The following is a 13,039-nucleotide window of genomic DNA, read 5'->3' as shown; positions in this document are numbered from 1 at the left end:
GAAATGAAAAGAAAAAAAATCTGAAACTAATTAAATTAATTTATTTTAAAACTTTGTATATGTGGCAACTCTATTTCGGGAAAATGATTTGTGGCTTAAAATTATCTTTTCAAATACTTACTCTATAAGTTTAATCAAATTTTTTTATAATTATCAATAAGTGGCAACACCATTCAAAAAATTAAATCAGAAAAATCTGTGCTTAATAATTTAATATTATTTTTTTAATTATTATTCAGATTTATGTAGTTGTTTTATCGAAGAGATGATATACGTTTTACTGGTATTATCCACCTTAGCAGAATTAATAAAGGAGTTTGGGTCGAATAAAGGGTTATTGCCATTCTCCTAAAAAAAATTAAGTTGTACGAATAAGACGTACTAAAATATTTTCATACTTTTATTAGAAAATATTTCTTTTCTATTTACAGTAGCCTCATTTTGATACAAAGAATATAGCAAAAATATTAAATATTATCATTTTCACTACATGGCAACTCTACCAAAAATTTTCTAGGTTTAACTTTTTTATTTATTACCTATTTTACTTCTCAAGAAATAGTTTGTAAAAGCAAAAAAACACTCACAAAGTAGTTACCAACTAGTTCCAAAGTAGTGAGTCCATCAAAAATGATCTCCGCACACTAACTGTATACACATTTTCCTAACCAATTGAGTTAGTTAAAATATATAAACCATGTTGTGTACACCAAATGTGTAGAATTTTACTTTTATAATTGCAAAGTAGCTATTAAATAAAAATTCGAATGCGGCAGCTGCCACAGCTACACCACTGCGTATTCTATATATGTATATGTATGTATGTATGCAGAGCCAAAAACACATTCCAATTACCGGCTTTGACTGATTGATCGTTGAAATTACACAATTGTAGACAATAAAATATATATTCCAAATGTACGCAGCGCATACTCTATGACTTTTTTCGGCTGATTTTCGTACAAACTGGCGTTCGGAGTGCAATTAGAGCGCAAATTTGGGGTTTTGCGGTTCTTAAATTGTTATTGAAACAATTAATAAAATTTGAAAAATGTTCAATGCAACAATGGGAGTAACTGAATAAAATATAGTTTGTCGAGAAATTTTTGTGATTTTTTAATTAGTTGCGGTGGGCGTGGGTGAATTGTAATGCAGTGAGGTTAGTAGAGGGCTACTGAAGTTGATAAAAGCGGTGAATTGTAATGCAGTGAGGTTAGTAGAGGGCTACTGAAGTTGATAAAAGCGGTTATATAGATAAACAGCTTCATGAATTTTCTCATTTATAGTTCAAATTGGCAGTTGCGAGTCAGAGGGTGGTTCATTTTGTATTACATAAAAGTCAATGTGTATAAAACTTCGTAAATCTTAGGCAAATGGGTTGATAGTCAGGAAAAGCGAAAAATTCAAACTCAAATATTTATATTTATAATACTACCCTTCATAATACTATTTTATAGACCCTCTTCTGACTCTGTGTAACCTTCAAATTCGTTTGAAAAATCATATCAAATCATATTCATACATTTAATTTAGTAGCTCCGGTTTTTCCCCCAATTATCTATAAACAATTACTCAGCTAAATAATCATTGTAAGCGCAAGTTAAACGCCAAAGTCATGGAAAATGCATGTAAACTTTAAGTTGAACTTTTATCTTTGTGCGATCACAAAGCAACCATACCAAATCACTTCGTCTCAAAACCGAGCAGACAAAGCGCTTGGATTTAATTAAGCGAGCTACTCAAGTTGAATGACTCAGTCAAAGACAAAAACCAACAGCATAAAAAAATCGCAAAAAAGCTTTCAGCAAAGCATGAGCTTTTTATGCCAAATTCAAAAAATTTATAAATAACAAGCCAAGGGAACTACTACCAACAATGAAATTATAACAAATTTTGCTCATGCGAAAAAAAATTCATAATAATGAAGTTGCTAGCAATTAATCAGTGTCAATCTCTTTTTTTTCTAAGAACTAAAAGTGAGTTAAATTTTTTGGTCACACAATTTGTTGGGTTTTTTGTTGTTGTTATTATTATTTTTTTTGTGATATAACTAAATAAAAGCGTTGTTTGTGAGAATTTTTGCTTGCATGAAGGGGTTGCTTGCTGTATGACTTCATAAATGCTCATATATTCATATACATATGTAGGTATATATGTATCTATGTGTGTATGAAACTCACATGTGAAGCAATCGCGCTTAATATTTATTTTGTTTAATATATGATTTCGATTCTAAGTCAAGTGTTGACTTCCTTTTTGTTCTGCCTGTGAATATTTTGATTGTGACATCTCGAGTGTGACGATCACGTCAAGCTAACATATCGTATTTACATACAGACAACATATGGTTTTTTCTATGAATGATCTAATATACTTATTATATGCATATGTTGCTTAACCAAATTTATTTCCTAAAAAGATTTAAAATCAGTATGTATGAAAATATAATGAATGGCATACGTATATACCCGACATTCTACCAAATGAAAGGCCAAAGGGAATAACAATCATGGTAATCGCTCAAGTAAATATTTCAGATAAAAGTTACTTCCAAGTGACACAGCGAGTTATGACATAATCTTATTTGAAAGCTATTTGTCGCCAAAAATTATAGTATAAACACATACTTACATACATATAATTGATGAAATATAGAATACAAGCACTTACCCATATGTATGTATCTACATGTTTTATTGTAAATAAAGTATTTCAACCGAAAATCATCAAACCGCAACATATATATATATATATATCTACAAATATGTCTCATCACCTGTCTTCGCTTGCCTTCCTGGCAGTTCTAATTAAAATGTGTTTTAAATTCGCATGCAAATTTATGTGTCATTAAAATATTAAAATATTTTTAATGACATAATTAAAAGTTGAATAGCGTAAACGTGTTGAGTCGGGTGAGAATGGCAGAAGTGAGCTAAAAAATGTTCCAAAATAGTTCAGACTGAAAGAAATTGGTTTAAAACTAAAAAATACGGATTTGAATGCTAATAGTGCTAATAAAATGTATTTTTAATTAAAAATTATATTATTTTCTATCAAAATTTTTTGGAAGGTGGCAACTCTAAGTATATAAAAAAATCCTCAGCTTCTGTTTTAAAGGTAATTAAACTTCAGATATTAAGAAATTATTAAATTTATTATTTTCTGTTCTAAATTTTTTTATATATTTTTTATATAGTTTTTATTTTGTTTTAACTGGTAACTCTTTAAATAATTTTTCTAAATAAAATGTTATTTTTCTAAATGATGTTATTTATACAGACTTTAGTAAAGCATTCGATAGAGTAAACCACTCTATTCTATTGCAAAAATTGGATTATCTTGGTTTTCAACAAAGACTTTTTAATTGGGTATCCTCATATCTTACTAACAGAAAACAACAAGTTATATTTAATAACACTTTATCCGATTCAATTATGGTCCCTTCAGGCGTTCCACAAGATAGTCATCTCGGTCCGAATCTGTTCTTATTGCTTATTAATGATATACCTTCCGTAATTAAGTTTTCAAACATTTTATTATATGCGGATGATGTAAAACTTTTTAAATCATATACTTCTTATAATGATAGAACTGAGTTACAATCGGACTTAAATAATTTAGTTACTTGGTGTCACATAAATGATATGCCACTGAATCTTAAAAAATATAAAACGATGTGCTTTTCCCGTAGATCTGTTGATCCTTCTCCCTACGTAATAAATAACTTCAGTTTAGAGCAAGTATATAGCATGGTTGATTTAGGAGTTACTATGGACCCTAAACTAAATTTTAATTCTCATGTAAATTCAATAGTTTTAAAAGCTAAAGGTGTTCTTAGCTTTGGTAAAGTTTGGTCTAAAGAATTTGTATTACTAAAACTCTTTTTACAACATTGGTAAGACCTATATTGAAGTATGGTTCTGTGGTATGGAATCCTAGCTACAATACCCATTCTGATAAGTTAGAATCCGTTCAAAAACAATTTTTACTTTTTGCTTTAGGTCACTTACACTGGGATTCAAGATTGAATCTTCCTCCGTATACTAGTCGTTTAAAACTTATAAATCACTAGTCGTAGGGAAATGATAGGTATAATATTTCTAGTAAAACTTCAGAATGGTTCTGTTTGTAGCTCTTTCCGTCTGATATCAGGTTTAATGTCCCATTTCGTTCTTCTAGGCAGTTTCGACCATTACTTTTAAAATCTTCGAGAACAAATTTTGAGTTAAACGAACCATTCCGTAAAATATGTTATGATTTTAATTTTCATTCCCGCACATTTGACCTGTCTGATTCGATCTTTAGCATTAAAAAAACTATTTTGTCTTCGCTTAATAAGTAACATTAAACATTTTTTACCTTTTGTTTTTGTTAATTTTAAATCTTAGCTGTTGAAATTTTTCTTTCTGTAGCTGAGCAGTTTGAGATCTCGACGCTTAAAAACTCTTGCCTTTCATGACTCGGCAAATTCCGCTCGTTTGCGGATTGCGCCCCACGCGACGGTTGGGCGGGAGGTGGGTAATCGTTTGGGTTTATATTAAAAAAAAAAAAAAAAAACAATTACACAAATATGTATGTATTTTATTTAATTTATTTTTTTTTTAATTGGCAACCATTTTAAACTATTAAAAAATTTATATTTTTATTTTATATATATTTTTTAAATTGAGAACCATTTAAGAATTTTAATGAACAACCAAAAAATATATTTTTATCTTTTATAATTCTACCATTTAAAGAATTTTAATGAATGTTTTTTTTATTAATATTTATATCATATTTTAGTACGTTGGCAACCATTTTTTCAGTTTTCTATAGATATAAACTTTTAATTTTTTTAAATATTAATAATTTTTTATTCATTTTGCCAAGAAATTATTCTTATATTTACTTATATAACACAACAAATGGACAAGCTATACGAGGTGTGTTAAAAAAATAACGGGAATTTAGTATGTCCAAAAGTCTAGTTGTAAACATTTTTTTTATTTTATTATTTTTATTTTCATTTGGTAAAATCTCACACTTCGTTGCTTGTTCGAGAGTTCTTAGGCAGAAGCAATACCGTAACAATGCTTCAACCTCCATATTAGCCAGACATGACATAATGGCATAATAGCATAATATCGAATGCGGACTATTTTGAAGACGAACATTAATGTAGATGATGAATGAATAAATATTTTTTTTAAATCGGAAATTCCTGTTATTTTTTGAACAGACCTCATATGAGAAAAAAATATTCCAGTTCTTCAATAATATCTTAAAATTTTCTTATATGTAAAAAATGAAAAAAGGGAAAAAATCCACAAAGAAATGCAATAATTATTAATTATGATAGAAAAGAACGTCTCTAACTAAAAAGTAATTAAAATATTTTCCATTACTTAAGGCAAATAAAAGCCGTTCCCGCAAGCACAAAACAACCTTCAACTATAAAATGAGAAAAACGTGCTTTGCAAACCACATTGCTCATATTTTTCACATTGCTCATAAATACGCCCCCTTGCGTTAAAACAAAAGACTTAAGCCACGAACTTCTGCACTTTTTTCTATTCACTGTTTTACTGCTTTTGCTGTTTACCGCACTGCAAACACCATATCTTCTGCGAATTCCTGTAATTACTCACGCCTCTGAGCAAAATAATAACAACAAAAAAGTCAAAGAACTCAAAGCGAGCAAAAGCGTCGCTTATTTATTACCAAACAGGATGCGTATACGCACAGGTGGCCCGTCAAGGTAAAACCATGTAATAATCAAACGCATGAGTGCTTGACACGAAAAAAACAAAAACAACAATAACGTTGACTTTGATGACGAAATAGAGGGAGGCATGCATAATTAATACACGAAGGTTCTAAATTGTTGGCAAGCGGCTAAGTGTTTGAGCGAAAGAAGAGTAGGCAAATGTTACGTTTTTGAGGTGAAGTGTGAGTGGAGGTGGAAGATCTTGTTTTTTTTCATGTTATAAATGGCAAATCAATGTTTCACTGACTATTATGAAAAAAAATCTAAAATATTCATACATAAAATGTACATATGTATGTGCCACATGTACCGCTTTTGCGCAAGCGCATTATTGTATGCAAATTACTTGCAACGCAGGCAGACAAGAACGTTTGCTGACCATCACTGCCACTGCCAAATGGCCACAAAACATATCACAGTTGTTTTTTTTTTTTGCATAGAAAAGCTGGTTGTATTGAGGAAAATCTGTCTGCAATCAAGGGAACGCCTGCAGCTATTCAACATTTACTGCACACTAGCAGTAGTTGCATTATTGTTGCTATGATTTTCTTTTTCTCTTTGCCTACTAACGGAAGTGACACTCTGTGGCTGCTGCTTGCCTTGTTAATGCATTGTTGTTTTGTCGGTTGCCAATTTTTGTTTATGTCTAGGTTGTTGCGCTGCTACTGCAGCTACATACTTCTTCGAGTGTTCTTTTGTTCACCTTATTGTTGTTCCAGCACATACTACATACAAAGTATTGTAAGAACATTTTCTGCTAGTCATAAGCATGTTCTTCGCATTTGTTAGTACTTGCAGATAGATACATCAAATTATGACAGTTGCATTGCACTTGTGATAAATTTATCTTTTCGGCGATTTGACTTGTGTGTTTGAGAATTGCAACATTTCCCAAAAGCTTGTTTTTTTATCGAATATTGCTGTAGTGTTGAAATTTTTCCACCCACTAACGCAATTAGCATAGCAAGTTCGTTGCTTAAGTCTTTTGTTTTCAGCACACGGAAGTGTTTCTCAGCGCAAACTGTCCAAAAATGAGACAAATGTCTTTATTTATGGCATTTCCTTGCCAGATTTTTATTACTCACTTTATTTTTTTCTATTTCTCAGCTTTTTTTCTATTTTTATTATATTTTTTCCATTATTTTATTTCTTAGATTCTTTTTCCAGCATTATTTTCATTTTAGCATATAAATGAAAACGCTTGCCAAATTAGTTTTCGCCACTTTAATTGTGTTATTGTGTAAATTTAATTAACTTTTAGTTGCCGCTTTTCAATTAGCAAATGAATTTTATACTTAAATTGTGAATTTTCGCTTTAATGGCAATAAATTTTCAGTTTGTCTACACGCACTTTTGTTTTGTCGCTCGTTCCTTGCGTGTTTATTCTTAAGCTTCGCGGTCAGATTTTCTTTGTACGAAAGCAGTTTTCTGCACATTGTTATTGGCATTGTTTGTATTGTTTACTTTACTGCTTTGTTGTTTATTGTATTTGTTATTGCCTTTGTTGTTTCCCTGTCGCTGTTTTTACAGTTGTTCTTCTTCAGTTTGGCGGTAGGCTGTCAAGCTGTGGCTCATTAACTACGGCTGAGGCTTCCTGTTTTGGTTGCGTCTTTTACTCTATACAAAGTAGGTTTACTTAAAAAAATAATAGAAAAAATGCATTGGAATTCAAAAAGCTTTTGTGGCCATAAGAAAGTTTGGGAGCTTTTTTGAAGAATGTTTATATGATTCTTGTATGGCTTGTAGAGTAAACATATTTAATTTGAGGAAGTTAGTAACTTATAGTTCATGACCTAGATGTTTCTTAGTTCCTGCTTTACATGACAAATATTTGAGTATCGGGAATGATTGTATGGAGTCAAATCTAGTGAATAGAATGACCATTTTGATACTTTTCTTCTTTTTTTGTCTGTCTGTATGTCATTCTCTACTTGACTTTTTACAAATTTGTCTGGTAAGTCTGGACTGCGGTCGGTCCATAGGTGCTGAAAGCATGAGAAACAGATGTTTTAACAGTAATAAATTTTGAGCACGTTCTGACCCGAAGAGTTTTTCCAATATTGCCGCAGCATTGAAAACTGAAAGGTAATGTACTTCATGTCTTATAAGTTTAAAATCTATTTGCTTCCTCTAAGAAAGCTTTCAAAGTTCAAATTCTTCTAATTCAGTATAAATCGAGACCGAAATATCGTTACGACGATGATATAATTTCCAAGAGCATTTTAAAATAAAAAAGGTTACCAAAGATGCAAAATTTAACATTCTATGATCGCATTGGCTTCTCAATCGCCCCTCTTTATACCATAAACATAAATTGAACAGTAGTCTGAGACCATTATATCATAAATAAGAAACCTCCGAATGATAGATGACAATCATATTGATCGATCATATATAGCGAAATAATTATGTGAGACATTTTTACCGTGATTGAAAAAGAGTGACCTCTGAGAGAGCTTCCCCTCATACGCATTTTCTTGGTTAATAGGAAAATTAGGTTTTAGGGCTTATCTCTATATTCTTGTGCTTCTTATTTGAAAAGGACATTCGAAATCATTCAATTTCTTTCTGAAATTATCAGGGTCGCATGTGAAAAAATACAATTTTTTTCTAGGAAATTTCAAACTAAAGTAAGGAAAAATAAAGTAAAAATTCAAATAAGTAAAAAAGTATCCATTTACTGATCCACATAAAGTAACCAACGGGTTGCACAACCTATAAACAATTTGAGACGATATCACTTATAAACTCATCATCTAACAAATCTAATATTCATTCGGTTATGTGAAAAGAAAACCCCAAAGTGCGATTCTGCTTTAAAGCTTCATAGAATTTTCACACACACACACATACAAACATATGGTAATATATACACACACTCACATATTTGTAGAAGAACAACAAAATTCGCTTGCCACCAATTGGTGGGGGAGTTTTGTTAAAAGCTTTTGCGGCAGCGCCGACACGACAGCACATCGCTGAAAAGCGTGTGATATAAAATCAAGATGCGCAACGCCAAAAGCGTTCAGTCGGCGACGTGACATTAGCATTTGCACATCCGTAAAATTAGCAAAATATGCTAAAAATAGAATAAACGTATAAAAAATTTAAAAAATAATAATAAAAGAAATGAAAAGCGGAAAATTATAATTCAAATATTAATTTAAAAAGGAAGTGGCGCTGAAGTGAAGGAATTTAATTTGAAGAATTTTTTATACACGTCTAAGCAAAAGCTTAAATTTAAATTAGCATAATTGTGTGGCAACAACAAAATAATGTAAGAATCAAAAAGTGTTGAGAGTTCATAGACTATGTTGTGACAAGCAGAAGGTGCGTGTGATTTCAGCGGCTAAAAAAAGCGCGATTTGTGAACTAAATACTCCCTCCGCCCATGTTACGGTTAATGCACGCCATACATACAGACATTTGTGCGACTAATTGTTTTAGCATATTTTTTGGGTGCGCATTACGAGTATGAAAATTTTGCAATTTGCATAACAATCGATTGGCGCGGTGACCGGCACAAGGATAATGCAGCACGCAATCACACAAAAACCGCGAGAGATGAACAATAAATAATAAAAAATTAATAAAAAAATAATAATATTTCCACAAAACATAATAACATAATAAAATAGCGCATTTTATTAGCCAATTGTGCTTTTAGCAGCGTCAACTGAAGATTCACATGCCGCTGGTGGCACAACGACGGCGTTGACCGCACCACGAACAACGCTGTGTGACAACCAACAAGCCTAATCTGTTTGACATTCAATTTTTTTTTACGCTTTGGTATTGTTGTTTTTGTTTTTGTGCTGAAATACTGTTTAAATATGTATATAAACAACGTTTTATTGTATGTGGCTGGAGTGAAAAACGCGCGTGCTTACGTAATTGTCGAAAACTGAATTCAACGTAATTTCTTGGAAAAACAGAATTTCCACAAAAAAAAAATAAATAAAAAGAATAAAAAAATAATAAATAAAAGTACAAATAGCCACAAAAAGAAATAACACACAAATATAAATAAAATTAAAATAAAAGCGCTACAACAAAAAATAAATTGAAACTTCAAACATTTTTTTTTCACTCAACCAACGTGTGTTCAATGCGTTGCATTGTGGTTGTTGTGTGCATTACACCCAATTTTCGATTACATTAGATTGTTGTAATTTTGTGTTTTTTGTCGTCATATGTGATTTTGTTGTTGTTGTTGCTGTCGTTCGTCATATAGTTAAATTAGTCGCTATTAAGCATCGTATAGCACGCACATCGATTGCCCATTGCCACTTTGCACACACACATATTATATATATTAACTGTGTAAAAATTGTAAATTTTTCGCGCTCAATTCGCTTACACTCCCTCGCTGGCGTTTTAGTGCAAAAGTGTTGTCGTTAGAATGCGGTTGCTTTGCAACAGTTGCGTTGCTGCTTGGCTGTTATTAGCCTGCTGCAGTGTGTCGGGCGTTGCAGCACGTGGATACACCACCAGCGGCAGTGGCGGCAGCACAATCATAATTGTCGAGGATGCAAAAGGTAGGGGAATGAAGGAGAACAATTTTGAAAAATAATAAAAAAAAATAATTTTGATGGACTAAAAGAGAGACTCTAGATAAAAAAAATTAATCATATAAATTTATCTTCGCATACATGACATCAATGCTTCGGAAATAACAACAAATATTTGAAATAAAACATAGATACCAATTTATGAAAAAAAAAAAAAATATTTTTATACAAAACTCACAATGGAAATTGTTTTGATTAATATTTGTGTTTGAAGACAAAAAATTAATAATATATTAGTATGTTATAGTGTCAAGTAAATTTTATATCCATACCAGCAAAAATCCACCTTTCTTCGCTTCAAACTAAAGTACTTTTTATAACATAGTATACCCAGTGAAACGAGCCTGTATTTTGGTAATAATTTGAAACCAGCGACAGCTAGTGGTACAACTTTGGTGGTACCTAGTTGATATTTCATTCCCCCGAGTTTTTAACTAGAAATTGGATTTATATATCCAATCCAATTTGAAGTTAAGATAGAGTTTAGGTTGAAACCAGCGCCACCCAGTGATACAACTTTTGTCACACATAGAACCATAAACTCGGATTTTGATGTTATTATAAAATATTTCGCCTACTCCTTAAATATATACCTATATCTTGACCATAAATCAAAACGAACCTATAGTTGAAATTTCTCCTAATAATTTAATTTCACTTCCATCTATCGGATGTGAACTTAAACTTTTACAAATTAATCTTAGAACCCAGTAAGAATCTCGACATGCTTCATTCATTCGTCAAATAAAAATTTGAACTTCATTGTAAATGAAAACTTAATGTTTTTTCCATTTTTGATACTAAATCTCCTCGCCTAAATATTTGAATTATACCATACTATATGTAAAACATACATATATTTATTTACATTACCGTTGAAAGTGAGATTTATTACATATTCTATACAAAATGTGACACAAATTAAGAGCGGTACTAACTAATGAGTGCATTTGCCTTAACTGATCGTAATTTGTGGCAACAACAAAAAATGTATGTACATAGAACTGGGTCAAACAATTATTTATAGAGTTTAGTAAAATACGAGAATTTCTGAAAATTTCACACATACATATATGAATAAATACATAAACAGGTCACATAACAGTAAAATTGAGATTAATGAAGCATGAAATAATAATTTTTCAATATATTATAATATTATATATAAAAGACGACCGAAATTATAGGTGGTTTGGAGATTGAAAAGACAAAGGTTTATGTAAATCATAAATAAAGGTATATATGATGATAAATAGTTAGTTAGTCAATAAGAAATTAGGAAAGATTTCGAAACATATATTACAGTACTAACATAAACACTGCCTCAATTATGATGCTAATAAAGGGTGATTTTTTAAGAGCTTGATAACTTTTAAAAAAAAAAAAACGCATAAATCTCATCGGTTCTTTATTTGAAACGTTAGATTGGTTCATGACATTTACTTTTTGAAGATAATTTCATTTAAATGTTGACCGCGGCTGCGTCTTAGGTGGTCCATTCGGAAAGTCCAATTTTGGGCAACTTTTTCGAGCATTTCGGCCGGAATAGCCCGAATTTCTTCGGAAATGTTGTCTTCCAAAGCTGGAATAGTTGCTGGCTTATTTCTGTAGACTTTAGACTTGACGTAGCCCCACAAAAAATAGTCTAAAGGCGTTAAATCGCATGATCTTGGTGGCCAACTTACGGGTCCATTTCTTGAGATGAATTGTTCTCCGAAGTTTTCCCTCAAAATGGCCATAGAATCGCGAGCTGTGTGGCATGTAGCGCCATCTTGTTGAAACCACATGTCAACCAAGTTCAGTTCTTCCATTTTTGGCAACAAAAAGTTTGTTAGCATCGAACGATAGCGATCGCCATTCACCGTAACGTTGCGTCCAACAGCATCTTTGAAAAAATACGGTCCAATGATTCCACCAGCGTACAAACCACACCAAACAGTGCATTTTTCGGGATGCATGGGCAGTTCTTGAACGGCTTCTGGTTGCTCTTCACCCCAAATGCGGCAATTTTGCTTATTTACGTAGCCATTCAACCAGAAATGAGCCTCATCGCTGAACAAAATTTGTCGATAAACACATTTCGAACCGAACACTGATTTTGGTAATAAAATTCAATGATTTGCAAGCGTTGCTCGTTAGTAAGTCTATTCATGATGAAATGTCAAAGCATACTGAGCATCTTTCTCTTTGACACCATGTCTGAAATCCCACGTGATCTGTCAAATACTAATGCATGAAAATCCTAACCTCAAAAAAATCACCCGTTATAAGATTTCTGTGAAACTTTTGGAAATTATGTAGGTTCATAACATTTTATGAATTCTCCGAAAACTGAAGATTTTATAGTGCCACAATATTCTGATATCTCTATAAAACATGGACTCGCTGACATGAAGTACAACCGTTTTCAGTTTGATTAACTTAGAGTTCAGTAACTTCGCATAAAAGAGGGATTGGCATTCAAGTGGTATCCGAGAAGAGTACCTTCGAATTCTTAATTTTTGAGAAATTGTGTGGCATTGGCATTCGTATTGATCGATAACTAAAAGATGATGCCCAATTGATCCCAAATCAGAATATATTTATGCTATAAAAAAGGATAGAATAGAGTCTCAAGCGAGTCAGCAAGCAACGATTTTTTTATTATAATAAAATCAGCAAGATATTTTAATGATACCAAATTTCTTCTACAGTAAATCTAAAGCTATGTTCTAAATAA

At 31.7% G+C, this 13,039-nt stretch overlaps 1 protein-coding gene across 2 annotated transcripts in view; it reads left to right on the top strand.

Annotated features, from left to right (window-relative positions):
- Nucleotides 1-13,039, top strand: part of LOC105218833 (uncharacterized) — a 33,259-nt gene that overhangs the window by 15,132 nt on the left and 5,088 nt on the right. Inside the window, exon 1 of one of the 2 annotated variants that reach the window (XM_011194666.3) lies at nucleotides 9,758-10,287. The exons of the other annotated variant lie outside the window; for it this stretch is intronic. Coding sequence (XP_011192968.2) covers nucleotides 10,152-10,287 — 136 coding nt within the window. The 5' untranslated portion in view covers nucleotides 9,758-10,151. Of the gene's footprint in view, nucleotides 1-9,757; nucleotides 10,288-13,039 lie in introns of those variants that run through there. 2 annotated transcript variants of the gene reach the window in all.

The sequence above is a fragment of the Zeugodacus cucurbitae genome, chromosome 6, assembly GCF_028554725.1.
Source record: "Zeugodacus cucurbitae isolate PBARC_wt_2022May chromosome 6, idZeuCucr1.2, whole genome shotgun sequence".
Classification (NCBI taxonomy): Eukaryota; Metazoa; Arthropoda; class Insecta; order Diptera; family Tephritidae; genus Zeugodacus; species Zeugodacus cucurbitae.
This window is presented reverse-complemented; position numbering and strand designations above follow the sequence as displayed.